The 21025-nt window shown below is 55.2% G+C and overlaps 4 protein-coding genes across 4 annotated transcripts; all 4 read right to left on the bottom strand.

Moving 5' to 3' along the window:
* Positions 1–158: 158 nt before the first annotated feature.
* LOC132320748 (avidin-like) lies at positions 159–2463 on the bottom strand. Its single transcript, XM_059834083.1, has 4 exons — positions 2294–2463; positions 1105–1318; positions 525–645; positions 159–258 (listed from the first exon to the last, which is right to left on the bottom strand). Exons 1-4 carry the CDS (start codon positions 2375–2377, stop codon positions 159–161), a joined length of 519 nt encoding a protein of 172 aa, XP_059690066.1. The 5' UTR covers positions 2378–2463.
* Positions 2464–4261: 1798 nt separating this feature from the next.
* LOC104264207 (avidin) lies at positions 4262–6295 on the bottom strand. The gene is made up of 5 exons (XM_059834082.1): positions 6221–6295; positions 5220–5339; positions 4893–5103; positions 4420–4540; positions 4262–4338 (listed from the first exon to the last, which is right to left on the bottom strand). Exons 1-5 carry the CDS (start codon positions 6293–6295, stop codon positions 4305–4307), a joined length of 561 nt encoding a protein of 186 aa, XP_059690065.1. The 3' UTR covers positions 4262–4304.
* An 8234-nt stretch (positions 6296–14529) lies between these two features.
* LOC132320769 (avidin-like) lies at positions 14530–15640 on the bottom strand. The gene is made up of 4 exons (XM_059834144.1): positions 15569–15640; positions 15206–15416; positions 14633–14753; positions 14530–14563 (listed from the first exon to the last, which is right to left on the bottom strand). The coding sequence occupies exons 1-4, from the start codon at positions 15638–15640 to the stop codon at positions 14530–14532; spliced, it is 438 nt and encodes a 145-aa protein (XP_059690127.1).
* A 473-nt stretch (positions 15641–16113) lies between these two features.
* On the bottom strand, positions 16114–17503 carry LOC104263389 (avidin). The gene is made up of 4 exons (XM_059833340.1): positions 17411–17503; positions 17069–17279; positions 16467–16587; positions 16114–16184 (listed from the first exon to the last, which is right to left on the bottom strand). Exons 1-4 carry the CDS (start codon positions 17480–17482, stop codon positions 16139–16141), a joined length of 450 nt encoding a protein of 149 aa, XP_059689323.1. The 5' UTR covers positions 17483–17503; the 3' UTR covers positions 16114–16138.
* Between the last annotated feature and the right edge of the window lie 3522 nt (positions 17504–21025).

The raw sequence follows: 21025 nt of genomic DNA, 5'->3' as shown, positions 1-21025 counted from the left end.
TGCAGGGGTATCCATGGGGACAGAAGCTGCCTCAGAGTGGGAGTGAGGGCAGTTTTTTAAAAAAGACAACCACAGCTGACATGACTTTAATTATTTTTTTTATGTGAAAGTCTGGTTTTGCTTGCCTTGGGGATTGAGGCTGCAGCCAGAGCATGCCATCATGGCACAGGTGAAGCTGTGTCCTCACAGGATGGGGACAAGCTCGGCAGGATCATTCCTTTTGGCGTGCGTTTGCGTGTGAAGATGTTTCTGCCCACCCTGCAGGAAGCAGAGAGTTTCTGTGGGATGACCCGCAGACACGACCCACTCAGGGGTGTCCCTAAATGCCCCCCAACTTGCCCCAAGCACCTGATGGATGCTCCTGGCCAGGGCAAACCCCTAGTCAGGAGGCATTGGCATGCCAGCTGCAAACCGATGCTGGGGGCTTCCCAGGGGTGGTCCCCTCACCCAAGGGGGTTCTTGTCCTCAGGTGTCCTGGGAAGGGCCCCTCTGTGGGGTCGCTGCCTCCCATGTCCCCCCACTACCTCGTGGCTTTCCAGTCCTCCTCAAGGGACTCGACGGCTTCACGCAGCAGCCACATGGTGGTCAGCGTCTCCTTCCCGCCAGTGTCCACGAAGCACTGCCCCGTGAAGGCGGTGGTGGCATCTGGGGGAAGCACTTGCTGGGAGATCAGTGGGGACGGCACCCATGCTCCCTGGCTGCTTCCCCTTCCCCAGGGTCCTCCCGGACACAGCTGTGTTTCCACTGGGATGGCCATGCGCTCACCCAACCCATGCCGGGGGGACCTGCCCTTCCCCAGTGGCTTTCTCAGGCGAGCCAGGCTCTGCAGCACTGCATACCCCATGCACTAATGGGGTCCAGACCCACCAAGGGCACCTCGGGCTGCCCGGCAGGGATGGATGCAAAGACGCTGGGTGAGGAGGAGCTGCACCTTGTGAGCCCAGCATTGCCCGTTAGCCCCACGTCGGTCAGGCGCCGCTGCCTCCCTCTGCTTAGCTGCACCAAAGCATCACCCAGCAGAATTTCCAGCAGAGGAAAAATCCTACTGGCTACTGCGTGGCTCCCAGTGTCCCCGTGGTGCTGACCCCAGCACCCAGCACTTACTGGAGAACTTGTCCCAGCGCACGGTGAAGGCGAAGGTGGGCCAGCCCCCCTCGCCAGGCTGCTGCTGGGCACCCTTCAGGGGGGAGGCGCGGGCGCAGCCGCCGGCGAGGGTGACCCGCGTGAGGTATTTCCCCTGGAAGTCCCCGTTGTCTCTCACGGATGAAATCTCCATCAGAGAGTCCTGCTCGTTCCTCCACAGCCCGCTGAGCTGGCACTGAAGGGACACAGCCATGGGCCCTCTGCCCCTGCACACAGTGCAGAGGGGGACACCATCCCTCCCACTGCCCCACGGCCAGAGCCCGGAGCCCTGCTGCAGGTGCGACTGCAGGGGCGACTGCAGGGCACAGCTCTCCCTGTCCCCAGTTTGGGGAAATGCTCCCCCAGGTGCTGCCAGCTGCTGAGCGTATGGTGCAGCCTGGCCACCACGTCCCAGCCCAGCAGTGCACATGGTGCCCCTGGGCACAGACCCCAGGTGAAGGGATGCCTCATGCGTGGTACCCCTGGGCACAGACCCTGTGAGAGGGGATTCCCTGTGCATGGCGTCCCAGGCACAGATCCTGTGGGAAGGGATGCATGCTGCCCTGGGCACAGATCTTGTGGGAGGGGATGCACTGTGCACAGTGCCCTGGGAACAGATCCCATGGGAGAGGATACCTTGTGCACAGTACCCCCCAGGCACAGACATCTGCAGGAGGGGATGCCCTGTGCACAGTGCCCTGGGAACAGATCCCATGGGAGAGGATACCTTGTGCACAGTACCCCCAGGCACAGACATCTGCAGGAGCGGATGCCCTGTGCGTGGTACCCCTGAGCACAGACCCTGTGGGAGGGGATGCCCTGTGCATAGTGTCCTGGGCACAGATCCCGTGGCAGGGGATGCCCTGTGCACAGTACCCCCAGGCAGAAGCCCCGTAGAAAGGGATGCCCTGTGCATGGTAACCCTGGACACAGACCCTGCGGAAGGGATGCCCCATGTGTGGTGCCCCTGTGGGAGCAAAGCTTTGTGGAGATGGTGACTGGGTGGCTGGGGGTGACCCAGAGATACTCTGCCCATTGCCTGGACCAGGTGCTTGCAAAGGTCTCCTGCTTGTCCCAGCCTAAAATAGCATTTAAGAGGGGACCTGTCGGCTGCCCACACTGCATCCCAATGCCGTTTCTGCCACATCCCCAACACCACCCATCCCCGTACCTTCCTCTCCGCGGGGGTGACGCACGCTGCAGGGGTGACGCACATCACCAGGGCGAGGACCAGGGTGAAAGTGCTGCTCCCCATGGCCACAGGGCTGCGAAGACCCCAGCACTGCTCCCTCCCGGCCCTGCGCCCCGGCCCCCTTTATAGGGCTGTAACCGGAGCCCTGCGGGCAACTGCATGGCGGGTGGCCAGGTGTCAGGGCGCCCGGGACAGGTGAGGTGAGGAGGTCTGCGTGACCTGGGCAGTGCTGGAGGAATGCAGGGGTGAGCACGGCTGTGGAGAGAGGTTGGGGCGCAGGGATGGTTTGCACATCCACTATCCAAGAGGCTTTGCCAGCCCATTCCTTGCTCTGTGACGGAGTCCTTGGGGTGTGTACAGCCTGGCATTGCCCCACTGCCACCATTCCAGTGCTGCCATCCAAACACAGTGCTGCAGCAAGCACAGCCCAGCCAGCTCTTCTTCACTGCACTGAAGGGTCGTGTGTCTGCCCATGGGATTTCGTCCTCGTGGCAGTCCTCTCCTGTGTTACAAGTTTCTGCTGCTGTTTCTAAGCTGTTTTTTCTCCTGGCTGTGCTGGGCTTTCCCTGGGTCTGGGAGATGTGGCTGTCACTGCAGCAGGAGCTCTTGGGCACCCCAGAATTAATCATTCTGGTCAGAGCAGAAGGGCTTTTCTGGTAGATATGTAGATATTAAAATTTGCTTGTCCTGTGGAGATGATGCCCAGTGCATGGTGCTCCCATGCACAGACCCCGTGGGAGGCAATGCCCCACGCATGGTTCTTTGAGGCTGGGCAGGGTACAGCTACACAGCAGAGTCCTGTGGTAACTCTGCCACTCTCTTTCCTAATTCTCAGGTTCCTCTAAAGCAGGTAAAAGGCTACGCAGACCAAAGGACACCATAGCAGAGGGCTGGTGTAAAGGCATTCTGCTCATAAAGGCTGTAAGGGAACTGAAAAAGCTGGAGAAATTCCAGCGAGGCAGCGAGAAGGAAACAGCAGCATCGCTCCAGAAACAGAAGATGGACCTAAGAGAGAAAAATGTGAAAAGCAAACCACATGCAATTCTGCAAAGAGGTGGGCTAGAACACAGAGCAGGTGGAAAACTTGCTAAAGCCATGAATGCTGTCAGCAAAGCTCTCCCATGGCATTCATGGCAGGAAAACCAGGGGAGCAGTAGGAGGTAGCAACCCTGACAGCTGCGTCTAGGCTGCTCAGATCCGATGCAGGGTGCCAGCATGGGGTGTGCACCACCATCTGGTGTTATTTGCGGACTGGACAGCTTGAGGAACAAGTTTCAGATTCACACCCGGAGCTGAGTTTCCTGGAAATCATGCATTTCAGCTGGGAGGGGTCACTCAGGCAGCACTGGCACTGCCCATTACAGTAAGTCACAAAGTCTAGGAGGCAGGGGTTTGGGGCTGGGTTTGCTGGATGTCCACTTTCCAGTAAATCACACACATTTCCCTAGGAAGACTTTTGGGCCTGGATGTGCTGCAGCTACCAGTGCTGTGCTGCCACTATAAAGCAGCCCTCACTGCTTGGCAGGAGTATGGACATAGCCAAGCCCCGCACCTGCCTGCCTGAGGGCTGCCTTGGAGCTGGGGGGACTCTCAGCCAGCTTTTTGGGGTGCAGAAGGCCCCCCCAGCTTACCCTCCCGTCACACTTGCCCAGCATTGAGCAGAAAAGAGGCAATGCTGGCTGTGCTTGGTGTCAGAGGGTCACTTTGGGGATGCACCATCCCATTTGGGCTGGAAAAGGGGCTTTCTTGGGGCCACTCTCATCCTGGAATAACAGGGTGAGAACTTCACCCCACACCCACCGCAGTGTTTTAGCCCAGCTTCCCCAGGACATATCCACAGACTGCACAAGGTTGAGTTTAAAGGAAAAAAAAATCAATTTTATTTGGTTTTGGGGGACATCTTCCCTCAGAGCTGGAACACACTGATGCTGCTGAAAGGTCTCCTGGTCTCCCAAGCCTGGCTAGAGCGAGAGGGTTCTCCCTCCTTCTTTCAGCCCATCCGAGAGAAGATGTTGCGGCCAGTCCTGCAGGGAAGCAGAAGCCTATCGGTGCCCAGCTGGCAGAGGGGCAGGAGTCCCAGCCGGGCCGGGTGTCCTTTGACTCACCTGGTGGCTTTCCAGTCACTGTGCAGGGAGTCGACCTTCTCCCGCAGCAGCCAAGAGGTCTGCAGGACATCGTCCCCATTGTCCCCAGAAAAGCACTGGCCCACAAAGACAGCTGTGGAGTCTGGGAGAGCAGTGGCTGTTAGCATCCCAGTGGGACCCCAGCTGCTTTTGGGGCTTCACAAGCACCAGCAGGTTTAATATTCATGGAGCCCAAGTGGGTCCCAATGTTTGAAGGGAAATGCTCTGTGGCAGAGATGCTGTCAAAGCAACTCTCAATGCTGCCTAGCCCGAACAGTGTTTCAAGAGGTGTCCTGCTGTCTGCAGGCACCATCCAGAGTGGGGAGAGATCAGGGAAGTACAGACAGGGGACAGGAGAGAGGACAGAGGAATTGGGGTGGGCTCTGGGCCCTGCCTGAGCTCCCCTCCCCATCCCACCACCCCATCCAGACACAGCTGTCACTGCAGCTACCAACCAGAAAACTTCCAGTTGACAACGAAGCCAAAGGTGCACTGCCCATCCTTATCCAAGTGCTGGGAGCCAACGAGGGGGGACGGCTTGATGGGTTTCTGGGCGCTCGACACAGCGGTGTAGTACTCGCCGGCGAAGTTGCCCTCGCTGTCAACTGTGGACACCTGCATCCTGGATCCCAGCTCGTTCTCCCACCAGCCAGTCAGGTTGCACTGCTGGGGTTATGAGCAGACGTGTCCCAAGGGGCCACCTGCAGACAGCCCCTACCCCTGCGCCCTGGGCTCAGTCCCCTGCCGGTGCCTCCCCAATGCCCACGGGGTGCCGGCCTCACCTTGCTCTTCCTTGTGGGGTGTTTCTCCTCGTGGCTCAGCCACCACTTGGTGTTGGTCACCTTTGCCTCCTTCGTGCCAGCCTTTTCCTCCCTGGGGATCTCGGCTGCCTGGCAGAAGGTCTTGGAAAAGAAAGAAAACACAGGGGCAAGCCGTGGGCAGCGGCACAGCACAGTGTCTCTGGAGCCCGACAAGTGCTCAGGCACTCATTTTTAAGAGACGTGATTTATGAAGTCAGAGCCATCTCAGCCATGTCAGGAAGGCCAAGAGCTGGGGTAAGCCAAGCAGAAGGAATACAGGCAAGGACCCCCGCTCCAGCCCTGCCAGGTGAGCTGTGCGACCTCAGGACACGCCTGCCTGTGTGTGTCGGGAGTGTGTGCCATGCTTGGCACCAATGTGTGGCACGAGTGGAGAGCCCACAGGGATGGGCAGAGCCCTTGGGTTCATGGTGGTCTCCCACATGGCCAAGGAGGTGGCACAGCCAGTGCCCTGCAGCATCCCACCTGCAAGGCTCTGGCTCCTGCTCCAAACACTGCCTGTCCTCTCCCATACTGCACCTCCCCTGCCAGGGGCAAGCCACAGCCTGGGACATGGTCCCCAGGTCACACCTGCCCCAATACCCCTGCATGTCCCAGTGGCAGGGGTCCCCACATGCATGCCCCCCTGCACCAGGGAAGGGATCTCCATGCACATGCCTCGAGGGAACATGGACAGCCCCGGAGCATTACCCCCTGCCCGGCAGGAGCTCCAGTCAGTGTCCCCCGTAGCGCAGGGGGTCCTCCTTCTGCCGGGGATCCCCCCCACGGGTGGGTCTCCCATGAGCGTCCCTCCCCCCCCAAGCGCTGCAACTCCCACATGTGCCCCCCCCCGGGGTGGATCGCCCACGCGTGTCCCTCCCCGGATGCAGGGATCCCCACGCGTGACCCGGTGCACCACCCCCCCGGGGCCGATTTTCCCACGCGTGTCCCCCAGCAGGTGGTCCCACGCACACCCCTGCTCCCACCTGGCTCCCCGCCACGGACGCGGCCAGGGCTACGCCGATGGGTACGGCGAGGGTGGAGAGGAGGCGGCGGTTCATCGGGATGCGGCGGCGAAACCGAATATCGCCGCGCCGGGGCCGCTCGTCCCTTTATAGCTCAGCCCGGCCCCGCCGCTGTTTTCCCGGAAGGGCCCGAGCAGCACCGGCGGGGGGGATGGGGACCGGGATGGGGATGGAGACGGGGACAGGGGCGAGGAGGGGGATGGGGACGGGGATGTTGATGGGAGCGGGGATGGGGATGAGGACAGAGGGGGATGGTTACGGAGATGGGGGCCGGGACAGGGACGGGGATGGGATGGGCACGGGGACGGGATGGGCACGGGGACAGGGCTGACTGGAGCTGCCCGCTGGCATGGCCCAGCCTGCGGGTGCCTGGCCCGGGTCCCAGTGTCCCGGGTCCCTCCCTGGCAGAGGGCTGTGCCTGGGATTCACCCCCCGCCCTGCAGGAGCCCCGGCACCCCAAAACGCCCCCTGATCACTACAGGGGACGGACAGAAGGACAGAGAGTGGCGAGGACAGTGCGAGGGTGGACAGCTGGTGGTCTGCAGTGGCTCCAGGGATTTGGCAGACAAAGGAAGCCAACGTGCCCCAACAGCAATAGGAAAACCCCAGGGCAGCCCTGGTCACAAGTACCAGGTGAGAGCAAAAGGCCAGTGAGCGCTGGGGCAGGAGCGGAGCGAGGGTGGGCTGTTGCTGCAGGGGAACAGGACAGCTGCTGAGGGATCAAGGATGGGGCCGCATGGGAAGCGGGGCCAGGATCAGGGATGTTTGGGGCAGCTGACAAGGGTGGCTTGGGGGGGCGATGGCTGTGACACTGTCAGTGCTGGTTTCCTGTAAACCCTATGGGTTTGCTTTCTGTTTCTGTACCCCGTTTAGCAAGCAGGCTGCTGACACCTCCTATCCCCTGGACTGCCTCAGGAGACTGCAAGGGACAGGGAATTCTCAGCCGTGGGGGTGATGAAAGCACAGAAATGAAGTCTTACTCCCCGGGTGTCCCACATGGTTCTTGGTGGCCCTGCATCCCCTGGTGGGCTCTCCCACCAGGGCTCCCAGCCTCATCCTCCCACTCACACTGGTGCCCTGAGGCTTTAACCTCACAGACTGTTTGGAGAACTGTTTGGGACCCACTCACACTGCTGGTGACAGCCACAGCAGGCGTTTGGGGAGGGTGAGCATGATAACGAGCACAGGGTAGTCAGGGCAGTGCCAAGGATGCCAGTATGCAGCAGGGCTGAACTGAGGGGCTGTGTGTGGAAGGCAGGGGTGAGGATGAGGGTGCAGGGGTGAGGATGAGGGTGCAAAGGTGAGGATGAGGATGAGAATGCGGTTGTAATGATGAGGATGCAGGCAGGGGTGAGGATGAGGATGCAGGGATAAGGATGAGGATGCAGGGTAAGGGTGAGGATGTGGGGGTGAAGATGGGGATGCAGGGGTGAGGATGAGAATACAGGGGTGTCTTTTGATCAAAAGCTGAATCACCAGGCATGTCAGCCAGTGGGGCTTGACCGGTACAGGCATACTGCAGATAGGGTCTGGTCCATCCACTCTTGAGGAGCCGTGGAATCTGAGAGCAGTCCCAGAGCCCAGCAGGGAAGGAGGGAGTGGAGCAGAGGCTGAGGAAGGCTGGGGAAGGGAGAGCACACCATGAGAGGAAGAGGATGGTGGACAGGTCCTGACACTTTCCCCGGGGCGCTCTGTGCTCTCTGTCCCAAAGTCCCTGCCCCATTCTGCTGTATATGGAACCAGATTACAGCAACGGAATTTAGGTATCCTTGAGGGCAGAAATGGAAATTCACTCTGGTAACTAGGGTACGCATCCTGGTCAAGACAATGCTACTGTACAAGGGGCATCGGGAAGAAAAATTTTGTGGCCATTCTTACAACATATGGAATGTACAATTGGAGACACTAAACTGACTCACAAGTTTCTATACATGCCAGAGTGTCCCCTTCCTTGGTTAGGACGAGATTTACTTTGCAAATTGAATGCTCAAGTAACTTTCTCTGAGAATTCTGTCCAGCTGCATGTCCCTCGAGAGATGACATGGAAGGCTCAGATCTGCTTACTGGCAGATAATACCTCGGAGGAACCTGAAAATGACATCCTGGACACAGCATTGAACGTGGTAATTCCTTTGGTGTGGGCCTTCAAAGAAGCCAGGTAAAGCAAAGAATTAAAATTGAGCTTAAACCAGGAGTAAGCCCTGTGAGGGTAAACTAATACCCTATCAGATTGGAAGCATGCAAAGGATTGGAACCCTTGATAAATACTTTCATGCAATATGGACTATTTAGATAATGTCAATCTGAATTTAATACTCCTATTCTACCAGTAAGGAAGCCTCGTTCTCAAGAATATAGATTAGTACAGGATTTAAGAGCAATAAATCAAATAAACGTGGACATACATCCTACTGTACCAAATCCTTACACTTTCCTAGCCTCGGTACTTGAAACAAATGCTATTTTACTGTTTTGGACTTCAAAGATGCTTTTTGTATCCCAGTGGACGAACAAAGCCAAACAATCTTCACCTTTGAATGGGAGAATCCCACAACAGGAAGAAAGGCACGTCTGTGTTGGACTGTGCTCCCTCAAGGATTTAAAAACTGCCCTACTCTGTTCAGTAATATATTACAAAAGAATTGGAACAGTGGCAAGGTAAATATAACAACATAACCCTGTTACAATATGTTGATGACATATTAATAAGAGCTGACACTACAGCAATGCTGGATACATTGTGGTAACTCTTTGGAAAGAGATAGAAGCCAAACCACTGCCCAAAAATACCTCAGCTCAAAAAGGAGAAATCATCGCATTGACTAGAGCCCTGGAAATAGGAAAAAACTTAAAAGTCAACATACATATAGACTCTAAATATGCCTTTGGTGTTGTCCATTGTTTTAGAGCGGTTTCGAGGATTCCCGAGAAAGGTAAAGACATATACACAGACTATGAGGAAAAAATAATAAAAAAAACCCCAAGCGTTTTATTAACTACAGACACGCATTACACTAAGGGCATCTTGCAAAGCGATTGTCTTACCGACCTGAGGACCATGAGGAAGATGGACTGTCCGTACATTCTTGTGTCGTCTTGCACCGCGCGCTCAGCCCAGTGGTCGGTAGGTGCCAGCTTTACGTGGGCATCCCCACGGAGGCAACAGTGACCTCGCCGTACACCGGCCCACTGCTCTTCGGGAGATCCCGGTATTTATACATTTGCAGAGGAACGGATTTCGACACACGTGACCAGCGGGTGCCGAAACACACTCAGTTGCCAACTCTCAACGTAGGGAGCCTATGGCGCATGTGCCCGCTGGTCAGGTGCGCTGCACACGCCATAGCTGTCCTGTCTATTGGTTTGTAGGCTTTGTACACGCAGCGTATTACCATAATCCATCAGTCACGTATCAACCACGCTCAAGCCAATAGCAAGATGTTATAAGGCAAGCAAAATTATGAACTGTGCTTTGTATTCTTTCACCACTGCACATCCTCCCTGTCCTCCCCCTGTATTGCTCAGCCTCCTTATCTCTATGGTCATCATTTCAAACACTAGGCAATAAACCATCTGTTTTCTTGTGCTGACTGCGGTTGTCTCAGCTATCTACTTCTCACCCAATGTTGCGGTTTTCTCAGCTGTCTACTTCTCAGACAGTGTCCATCCACAGACCAAAATTCCATCTTTTAACCCTTCTGTACGCATCCATGTTCATGGAGCAATTTGGAAAGAAGGGGGGTTACTGAATTCATGGGGAAGCGGTATAAAATATGGACAGGAAATCATAAAATTGTTACAGGTAGTCTTAGAACCACAAGAAGTAGCGATAATCCATTGCAAAGCCCACCAGAAAGCACAAGGAGAAATAATGGAAGGAAACAGAAGAGCTGATTTAACATCAAAGAAAGCTGCCTTACGTGGATGTGTGATTGGAGCCTTCATGCCCGGTAGAGAAACTGACATGAAACCCCCTGAATATTCTGAAAAAGATGACCGATTAGCAGAAATGTTAAAGTGTTCAAAAAATTCAGAGGGATGGTGGGTAACTCTGAATCAGCAGGTCCTCAGCACAACCAAAATTATGGAAGCCCTCCTCAAACAGTTGCATGAAGAAACTCATGTGGGAGCAGATGCTATGATAAGCAGTGTTAAAAGACATGCTATAGGACCAAAGATGCAAACAAATGCAGATGCAATAGTAAGAAGATGCCGAACTGTTGTGTAAATAATCCCAAAATACAGAGAAAACTTCCTGCAGGTGACGTGAAAAGAGGAATAACCCCCATGGAACACTGAGCTGCCAAAATATAAACAATATAAGTATCTACTAGTGTTAGTAGATACATTTTCAGGATGGCCAGAAGCTTTCCCTTGCCACACCAATCAGGCTAGAGAGGTTGTTAAAGCATTATTAAAGGAAATAATCCCTATATTTGGAATTCCGAAAGCAATGTCTTCTGACAATGGGCCTCATTTCGTTTCAGAAGTGGTTCAGGGAGTATCAAAATTTCTCTGATTTAAATGGGATTTACATACCCCATGGAGACCACAGTCTAGTGGGAACATAGAAAAAATGAACCAGACCCTTAAGAGGCACATGTCAAAATCATGTCAAGAAACTCAGCTTACGTGGGTGGATGTTTTAATGAGAAGCAGAATTACCCCTCAAGCAAGGGAAGTAATAAACCCTTTTGAAATATTATACGGAAAACTGTATCCAGTCAGAAGCACAGGTAACCGAAGTGACCAAACGCATGTTATAGGGGAAGGAATGTTGAAAAATTATTTGCTGTCTCTTTCACACGTTCTGTCATCCTTACACAGGTACCAAACCAGTAAAATCCTTTGCCCCTCGCCAGTACACAATTTTCAACCTGGAGACTTGGTTTATACTCACACCTGGAAAGATGAGCTGCTGAGAGAGAAGTGGAAAGGACCCTCTACAATCCTACCGACCACCTATACCGCTGTGAAGGTAGAAAGAATCAACTCCTGGGTCCACTACACGCGAGTCAAACCAGCTTCTCCACCAGAACCTGAAGACAAGTGGAGAGCCATTCCTGAGGGACCTTTGAAGACTGTACTATTGTGTAGTCGGGTTGCAAAATGAGAAGTTATTTGTTTCTGTTTCTTTTTGAGGTTGGAGGCACAATTATGTTGTTCCAAAAATGGGGTAGATCTGAAAATGTTTGGGAAAGCCCAGCCAGAATAGTGATAAATACCACCACCCTCTGCCTAGCCAGTGGAACCTCAGTAGAGGAAGTTTTCACCTCCTGCCTGTTAGGAGTACCTGCTCCTCGGATGCTTTTGAAAAATTATTCCATTTTAAGATTTTTTAATATCAATATGACATAAAGCTGCATGTATAATTGGGGAAAAACAACTAAAATCAGGGAAAAAATTGTGCTAAGAGTGAAAGTTAAGGGCATGTTTTTGGCTGAAAGTTGCGTTCGGTTTGTGAACTGCACCCCACAGTCTAAATGTGAAAATCTTTCAATATTCAAGCCCCCATTGAAAGGTAATAAAACTGAAGTAATGAGTTATGCTTGGGCCCATACTAAATTGCCATTAGGATGGTTTCTTCTCTGTGGAGGGAGAGGATATACCTATATCCCTGCAAACATCACTGGAGGACCATGTGCAATGGGAAGGTTAACAGCAATGTTACCAAGAAAAGGAAGACTTAAATGAAAAGAGAACCATAAGGCGGAAGAGACAAGTCTCTACTCTGTCTCCAGATTGTAACTCTCAACTAGCATTATGGACCCCTAATGAAATCACGGCAGCTGCGATCCTTGCATCTGGAGTTGCAAGGATCTATATACTATAAAGAGACCAGCTTGTGAATTAGTCAACAGTATTAACTTTACTTCCGAGGCGCTTGCTGCCTTAGGAGATGACACAAATTAGAGAAGCCACATGGGAAAATCAAACAGCTATCAACTATCTGCTTTCAAGACATATCCATGGATGCGAGGAATTTAAAGGAATGTATTGTTTTAATTTGACAGATGATTCTCAGATCACAGAAGAAAAGATCCAACGGTTGAAAGAATTAGCCAAAGACTAAAAGAAACACCAAAGAGAGAGAAGGCTTAGATTTTTCTTGGTTGACTTCACAGTTGCCCGATTTTGGACGGTTAAAGCAGCTGTTTATAGCCGGCCTCCTCCTAATATTTATGATTATGATTAGCTGTTGCATGATGCAATGCTTACCTTTGTGTTCTGATTGGCTGAAATAATCTCTTAAGAAAAAGCCTTCAAATAATGTTTTAATCGTGCAAAAAGAAATTAACCCCTTTTTTGAAAAGATAGAACAGAAGGAAATGGGAGATTAAGGAGGTTGAGACTTATGGGAATTGTAAAACATAATCACAAATATCAAAAGGGGGGAAATTGCTGTATATGGAACCAGATTATAGCAATGGAATTCAGGTATCCTTGAGGACAGAGATGGAAACTCACTCTGGTAACTAGGTTACGTATCCTGATCAAGACAATGCTACTGTACACGGACCTTTCAAGTATACAATAATCTACTTAGTGTGTGTAATGTTGTGTAGTGATATATGATTTGTTATAGAGAAGTATTATGGAATTTAACCAAGGCTTGTATCCTAAGCTAACCTCAGGTAATTTTAATACTAAAAACCACACCCCTAGGAGGAGATTTTAAATGCAAATATAAGTCCACCTTAGTATAATGAGTTACATTAAAATTAAGACATGCGCAGATGGACTTTAGTATGAGTGACCAATCAGTTATTGTAATGTGATTCTTTCTTTGTTACTGTTTTGTATAAAAGACGCTGTGTGTCTCTGAGAGGTGTGCTGGCTGATGTTAAATGGACGGCACCCCAGTCTGCAGGCTGGCAATGAAGACAAGTATCTCGACTCAGTGTGTTGATTGGCATTTTGTACACGGGGTGAAGAACCCTGATTTAGGGACAACAATCTGGCAGTCTCTTCCCCTGGCAGCCCTGCACCCCCCAGGCAGCACTCTCCTTCGAACCCTTCATGCCTCTCCCTGCCTGCACGGCTTCTCCCCGGGGGTACTCAGGGGCACCTGAGTTAGGAGCTATGGATTAGGGAACTTTTGAGTTAGAAACTTCATGAGTTGCTGAAGTGATGAATTAGTGAGTTCACATGTTAGACGGGTCCGTGCAAAGGGCATTGGGCCCTTGTTTGATGTGTTTCTTTGTTTTCTTTCCTAATGAGCGGATAAAATAACGTTTAATGTACAGGCAATGTTGTCCTGTGGATTTGAGCACCTGAAAGGAGCCTTATCCTGTTGCACCCTCCGGCTAATGGGGTGACAGACAGCTAGAGGGGAATACATGCATATGTACCTGTATACAGCAGGGATCTCTCCAGTATCTGGCCTTAGCCACCCAGTTTGCCCAGTAGCTGCTCCTGGAGCCTTAGGTCCCTCCCCTGGTCCCTCCAGTATCCAGCCTGGACTTTGAACCACCCCAACACTGCAGGCTCCTAGCTCATGACCGTGGTCCCCTCTATGGGACTGGTACCCAGCCATCCCCCATATGTGCACCCAGGACCAAGTCCCCCAACCCAGAAGAGCAGCTGGAAATGGAGTTTAATGGGAAGATGAGGCAGACTGGGGTGCAGAGATGCAGGTTGAAGCCAGGTGAGCATGCTGACTTGCCTGCATGCAGCCTTCACCCTGACCCCCAGCTGTGGGGCATCCTGCTGCTCCACACCAGGGATGCTGCCCCGGGGCCACCCACTGCAGGGTCCCTGTGGATGCCCCAAATGGGTGCTCGGGCAAGAAGGCACCTGCTGAGGCCTGAAGCTATGACTGGGAAGTGGGATCACCCAGCTGTTGTCCTCCCCTTGTCCCCCAGCCCCGTCCCTCCCAGTCCCTCAAAACACCACCCTGCCCTCCCCAAGCCACCGTCCACCCCCCACCTTGCCCTGCCCATGGCCAGAGTGGCTTCTTTTCACCCCAGAGACACACGGGGCACGGCTCTCTGCTAGGTGGAGAAAGGTTTATTTGGCTCCACGTGCGGGAGCAGCAAGCTTTGGGAACGGGGTGGGAGGGGGGGGGTGGGGGGGGGGGTGGGTGCCCTGCCAGCAGGCTGCTGGGATGGACTGGGAGGCACTGGAAGGAAGCAGGGCAGGGTGAGGGTGTGTTTCCCAGCCAGGATGCTGGGAGCAGGCAGGAACCCAGCCCTGGACCGAGGCAGCAGAGAGCCTCGGGGATGCAGGCGGGACAGCACGGTGCAGGCAGCTCCGGTCCCTGTCCCCAATCACTTGATGCGTGTGAAGATGGAGGTGCCAACCCTGCAGGGAAGCTATGTCAGCAGGAGGAGAGGCAGGGCTGTGGAGTGGGAGGGCAGGGTCAGGGCTCACCTGGTGGCTTTCCAGGCATCCCTGCGGGATGGGACCTCTTCCCGCAGGAGCCACATGGTCTCCAGCGTCTCCTTCCCACGGTGGTCCACGAAGCACTGGCCCACAAAGGCGGTGGTGGAGTCTGGTGGGGTTCAAGTCAGGCAGAGGGGGCTCAGAGCCTGTGCCTCCAGACAGGGGAACCTCGGCTACCTGATGCTGGCAGACAGACAGAGAGACAGACACCCCCTGCCACGCGCCCTGGACAGACAGATGGACCTCCCTGCTTCAGTGCCCAGATGGGTGGCCTGGACAGATAGATGGGCACCACACCTGCCGTGTCCCTTGGACAGACAGATGGACACTCCTGCCACCTCTCCCAGACAGACAGACACCCCTGCCACCCACCCCAGACAGACAGCCTTCCCCCCGCCACGTCCCACGGCAGGAGCCAGTGCTTGTGTCCGGTCTGTGGCCACAGCCAGGGTTTCTCTGGGTGTCACGGGGGATATGGAGGACCAGCTGCGGGGCACCCCGCTCCCGGCATGGGCAGGGGATTGCTGGCTGTCCCGGGATGCCATGCGGGTACCGCTGTACCTGCGAACTGCCACTGCACTGTGAAGCCGAAGGTGGGCTGCCCCTTAGCACCGGGGTGCTGTTGGGCCCCTTGCAGGGGTGACACCAGGATCTGCTTGTTGGTGGCCGCCACGGCGGTATGATAGGAGCCCGAGAAGGTCCCGGCCGCGTCCATGGCTGAGAGGGTCATGTTGGAGCCCAGCTCGTTCCTCCACAGGCCCTGCAGATTGCACTGGGGACCAGGGGTTGTGCCAGCGCCTGGGGCAGTGCCGAGCCACGGCTACCCCTCCAGCTTGCCTGGGCAGTGGGATGCGTGCCCCGCATATCTGGGGCTGGCACGGCCCCTCTGCACGGCAGCTGGGACCGGTGGTACAGGCACCTTACCTTCCTGGCAGCAGCAGCGAGGGAGCCGAGCATGGCCAGGGCGAGCAGGAGGCAGCAGCTGAGGCTCCCCATGGCGGCAGTGGCAGCGCTGGCGGCTGTGCGCGGTGCCCGGGCTCTGCCTGCGCTGCTGCCCCGCGCCTGCTCGGCCCCTTTTATAAGGGAGGGGGCTGTGGACGGGCAGCGGCCGCCCATGCCGGGCCTCCTGCCAAGGGCCACCCTGGTGGGAAACGGGCCACCAGCCACCACGCCAGACTGAGCAGGGTCCTGCTCCCCCACGCAAGGCAAGAGTCCCGACGGAGCACGGTGGGGCGGTGGGGGCTGCGATGGAGGAGCCCAGACCGTGGTGGGGTCACGGCAGGTGACACACACCGGGCCTCGGGAACGGTGACAGGAGAGGCCATGGGATGCCGTGGGGGGGATGGGGGAACGTGGGCACTGAGCCATGACACGACAGGAGCCGGGTGGGTGTTTGCAGCAAAGCTTTATTGGGAAAAGCAGGTGGTGGTGCAGGAGGGGGGGGTCCGCACCCCCAGTGCTGCCGCCAGCCCGGGAACCCCCGCGCTGACACCCTTACTCCTTCTGCGAGTGCAGGCGGGTGAAGACGTTGGTGCCGACCCTGTGGGGACACAGAGGAAGGAGACATAAGGGTGGGAAATACACCTTTGCACAGGGCAAATGCACATTTCCAGTGCCGAACACACACCCAGCCCCGTCCCACCCCCCAGCAGTGTTTGCACCTTGGTAGGACCGCAGGGGAGGCGGTGCACGAGTACACCATCCTCGGTGTCCCCACGCTGGCAGCAGCTCTGCCGGGCGCTGAGCTCCACGGGGCGGGAGAGCCCCGACCCACCCGGAGATGCACAGGGGACCTGCGCAGGGGAGGGACAGGGGGCTTCACCTGGTGGCTTTCCAGTCATTCTTGATATTGTCCACGTGTGACCGCAGGAGCCACATGGTCTTCAAAACCTCCTTTCCCTCCTCGTCCACAAAGCACTGGCCCGTGAAGACAGTGACAGAGTCTGCGGGGATGGGGCAGGAGGTGGAGGTGAGTGTGGCCAGGGCGGCAGGTCAGTGCCGAGCCGTGGCCCTGCAGTCTGCCCCAGCGCAGGGGACAGTGGACCCAGGCTGTCCCTGCTCCCTGGGGCCAGCGGTGATGGGGCAAGCAGGCAGGAGGGGTCAGAGGGCTGGGAGTCTCGTGTGGAGAGGGGCAGACAGCAGCAGGCTTCAGCCCCCAGCGCATCCTCTGCAACCTTGGACTGGGAGGTGACACCAGCCAAGGAGCTCTGGGGTCAAGGATGGCAGAGTATCAGGGACCCCACAGGGGATGGGAGAGCACTGGGGACACCGCAGGGGAAGGCAGGGGATCAACAAGGACACCGCAGGGGAAGGCAGAAGAGCATCAGGGACACCGCAGGGGAGGGCAGAAAAGCATCAGGGACATTGCAGGGAGGGCAGGGGAGCTTTGGAGACACTGCAGGGAGGCTGTGAAAGGAGAAGAACCTGAAAAACTCCAGTTGACAGTGAAGCCGAAGGTGGGATGGCTCTTCTGGTTTGTACGGTGCTGGGATCCCTGCAGTGGTGACAACTGGATCTCATTTGTGGTGGCAGTCACGGCTGTGTGATAGGAGCCAGTGAATTCGCCTTTTCTGTTCATGGCCCCGATGGTCATGTTGGAGCCCAGGTCATTGATCCAGCTCCCAGTCAGCGTGCACTGGAGTGGAGGGGACTCAGAGTTGGTGCCGCAGCACAGCCCGGGTGCGGGCAGGGTGGCAGGAGCGAGCACCCCCAGGAGCCGCAGCCCCCCTGCCCACCCTGCCCCATGCATCCCAGCCCTGCTGTTACCTTTCTGGTAGAGAGGCCGGGAACCACCAGGCCCAGGCTGAGCACCAGGATGAAGGGAGTCGCTTGCACCATCTCTGCAGCAGGCAGACAGCTGGTGTACCCAGGGATGTGCTCCTCGCAGGGCTCTGCTGATGCATCTGCTCTCTTGCCTTTTTATTGCTGCCGGGGCTGAGGGTGGCAGCTCCGGTCAGGGTGTTGTGCAAGCGCGGTGTTTCCAAATTTGCAGTTCCCAGCAGTACGCAGGAGGGTGGTTGCAGGCAGATATTCCCAGAAGTTCCTGCTGAAACTGTCCCTCCTTGCTCATGCTTCCCTTGGCACCTCGCAGGGAGGCCCTGGCTCCTGCAGGTCTGTGACCACCAGGATGGATGCTTAGCCAGGGAAAACCCCTCTTGGGGGGTGTTGTCCCTTTTGCCACCTGTTTGCCACCCCACTGCCGTGCCCAGGGTCCATAGGGTTGCCAAGCAGCCTTAACCCTGATGGACCCGGGATCAGCCGCAGCACATGGCCTCACCCTTCTCCTCCTCACCAGGCATCCTTGTGCAAAGCCACCCAGCACCGGGCTCCTTTTGAGGCTTTGCTTTATCCCCTTCCCAGGTACCGAAGCAGACACAGATCAGACTACAAAGCACCCAGCCTCCTCTTGCCTGGGGCTGGCGTGAAGGTTTGCTGCTGCTTTTACAAACTGGCTTTTCCCAGAAGGAAATGATTTTGTTTATGAAAAACAAACATTCCCCGAGTATCTTGGACATCACGTTTTAATGCTGACAAAAATTGTGTTTGCACAGGGATTCTTACATAACTTCAAGTACGTATTTATATAATTCCCCTTACAGAATCACGGAATCACTAAGGTTGGAAAAGACCTGTAAGATCATCAAGTCCAACGTTATAGTTGTTGCTGGCCGGGGAGGCTGAAGTGGCTCCATTCACACCAGATTTTCTCACCCATTCCTCAACAATTTTCAAGGCAGCCTCCTAAAACACATGTGTTTTAATTCCCCCAGTCATCACAGCAAGAGCTGAGGGAGCCCTATTCACCAGAAAACGCTCCTTTTCTGAAAAGGGAGACAAGGCAACTCGTGGCAACATCTCAGAAATACTTCCCAAATTTTGCTTTCCCTTTAGTCTCACATTTGAGCCCCAGTTTCTCTCCAACAGTACAATTCATCACTACCCAGCCTGGGGAGCATTGTGTTTCTGCTGCCAGCATCTCAACACTCCCCTCTCCTCTCTGCAGGAGCCCCGCAGCCCTCTCACACCCCTGCCCGTAAAAGCTCCCCAGCCAGAGAGCTGTCTGCCCGTGGGAAACTCCTGCCCCAGTGTTTGCTTCCCTCCGTCTTAGGAATTAACTGCACGACAAGGTATGTTTTCCCACGCAGCTGTTGTTTGCTTTGACTGTTTTTTTGGCAGGCAGGTGCTGCTTGGAGCATGGCTGAGGTTCGTGATAATGAGCAAGGCGGGTTTGGGAAAGTTGCAGAGGGCAGGAGGGGCAGCCATCACCCCCTCTCCATCACCCCCTCGCCATCACCGGCTTGTCATCATCCCCGTGCCATCAAATTGGTTCAAGGAGCTCCCTCAAGCACACTGTGATCACCGGTGGGCACAGGGATGAGTAACACAAGCTCTCCATGCTGGCACCGCTGCAGATGGCAACCCACAACATTTAGAGCCGTAGGTTTATTTTAGCATGACACAAACAATATTGGTGCTATCTGCCATAACCTCTATTTTTCCTGTATTTAACAATCCCTAGCCCAGCAGCGTTATCTTGCAGGTGCAGGGATCAGCTCAGTGCTCAAGGAGGTGGATTTGTTAAACAGTCTCAGCCGAGTCAAAAATAAAACAACCCAAGAGCTGGGGTATCTCTGTGGGGTTTGCGCTCTCTAAAGGGCAGTCAGTGGAGCGGCTCGGGGCTGGCAATCATTACCACGGCTAAATCCTGCGATGCCATGCCTCAGTCCTGCTGCAGCAGGGTGCAGGCAAGGGGAAATGTGCAGGCAGAGAAGAAATTCAAAGCAGAAAGTGCTGAAGAAGCTAAAAGTTGGCAGGGCTGTGGTTTAAACCCACGTATGTCAGGGGTCAAGAAAGGGTTAATGAATAATGAAATTTGCTGCTCAAGCTGGGGTTGAGTCAGCCTTGAAAAATAGTAGTACAGGCAAATGTTAGAGAAAATCATATCTGTAACCAAGGATTGCCCTCCCAGCCCGCAGCTGTGCCCATGCAGTAGTTGCTGAAAGCCGACCCTGTCAGGTAACAGTTTTATTGAGGTGATACTGTCAAAAGAGAAGGAAAGAGCAGAAATGTCCCTTGATACAATCTGAACGCCCCAACCTTTGAAAGCAAGTCTGCGGGTAGCCTGTCACCTGGGGTTAAGGAGCGATGGGGACGGGTCACAGCAATAAAACCCAGCCTGGTCAGAAGCTGTGCTGGCTTCGGCACCTGCTTTTGTCCCTTGCCAGCTGGATCGGGAAGTCGCCCTCCTGAGCGGCTGCCAACACAAGACAAATGGAGGCGGGCAGCCCAGGACAGCCGTGCCGGAATCCTGGCACCCCTGTCCCCCTCCCACCTTGCCATGGTGACCCTAAGGGAGAGCATCGCCGTCCCTCTCCATCGGCTGTGGACTCTGCCCTGGGAGGACAACCCCGGCTCGTGCAGTGGGGGCCGCAACTGGGACAACCGGTCCTTCCTGGATAACATTATTTCTCTGCCCAGACGGATGCAGGAATGCTCCCCCGGGGAGCCAAGAAAAGGCCATTTATCACGCCCTGGCAGCACCAGGCTGCTGCAGCAATGCCCTGCCTGCACCAGCTCCCCAGGCAGGTAAGGCTTGGGGTGGGGGAGCAGGGGGAACAGTCACAGAGGGTGGACAGGCTGCTTCCCACCCCGGCCTTCAGGGTGCTTAAGGATTAAGGGAAGGCTTTAGAGAAAAAAAAAAAAACCCTCTGAAGTGGGCAGAAACACCATGTAGCCAAATGTGGGAGCAGGGCCCCCTCCCACCCCCTCAAAAATAGGCAGGTGCAGCCTTCAAATGCTGCTCTGGCAGAGAAAGGAGGGAAAGGAAGCAAGGTGCCCAGCCCTGGGCAGGAGGGGACACCATTTGGTCACTGCTGCTCCCCCCAGTGGCATTTTCAGGAGGAATGCTGGGCTCCTTGCCTTCCCCCACCTTGCAGGCAGGAGAAGAGAGAGCAAGGGGCAGGTCTCTCCCACCATTATATCCGGAGGTGGGGAAGGCTCATCTTGCTCCTGTTAGCAAAACCCCACAAGAGCAAGCCTACAATTAGGGCTTCCCCCCTCCGCTGCATCCCCAGCCCTCCATCCCAGCCCAGGAAGAAAAGGGTCAGCAACAGAGGCTCACTCCTCCAGCTTGCCCCCCTGACAGAGAAAACATACAAGAAGGAGAGACAGCTGGACAAATTTATTAAGAACTTAAAATGATTCATCCTCTAAAACATGCTCCGCTGCCTGCCCCTGGTGCCAGCAGGGAGGGGTGCCATGGTACCAGACCAGGACCTGCTGCTTGGTCTCCGATTGTCACGGGCTGGGGAGCCCCGGCTCCCCTGGGGATTGTATCTGCCACAGGCTCTCCTGGGGCTGGTGCCCTGGGGCACAGCCAGT

This window comes from Gavia stellata, chromosome Z, assembly GCF_030936135.1.
Source record: "Gavia stellata isolate bGavSte3 chromosome Z, bGavSte3.hap2, whole genome shotgun sequence".
Classification (NCBI taxonomy): Eukaryota; Metazoa; Chordata; class Aves; order Gaviiformes; family Gaviidae; genus Gavia; species Gavia stellata.
This window is presented reverse-complemented; position numbering and strand designations above follow the sequence as displayed.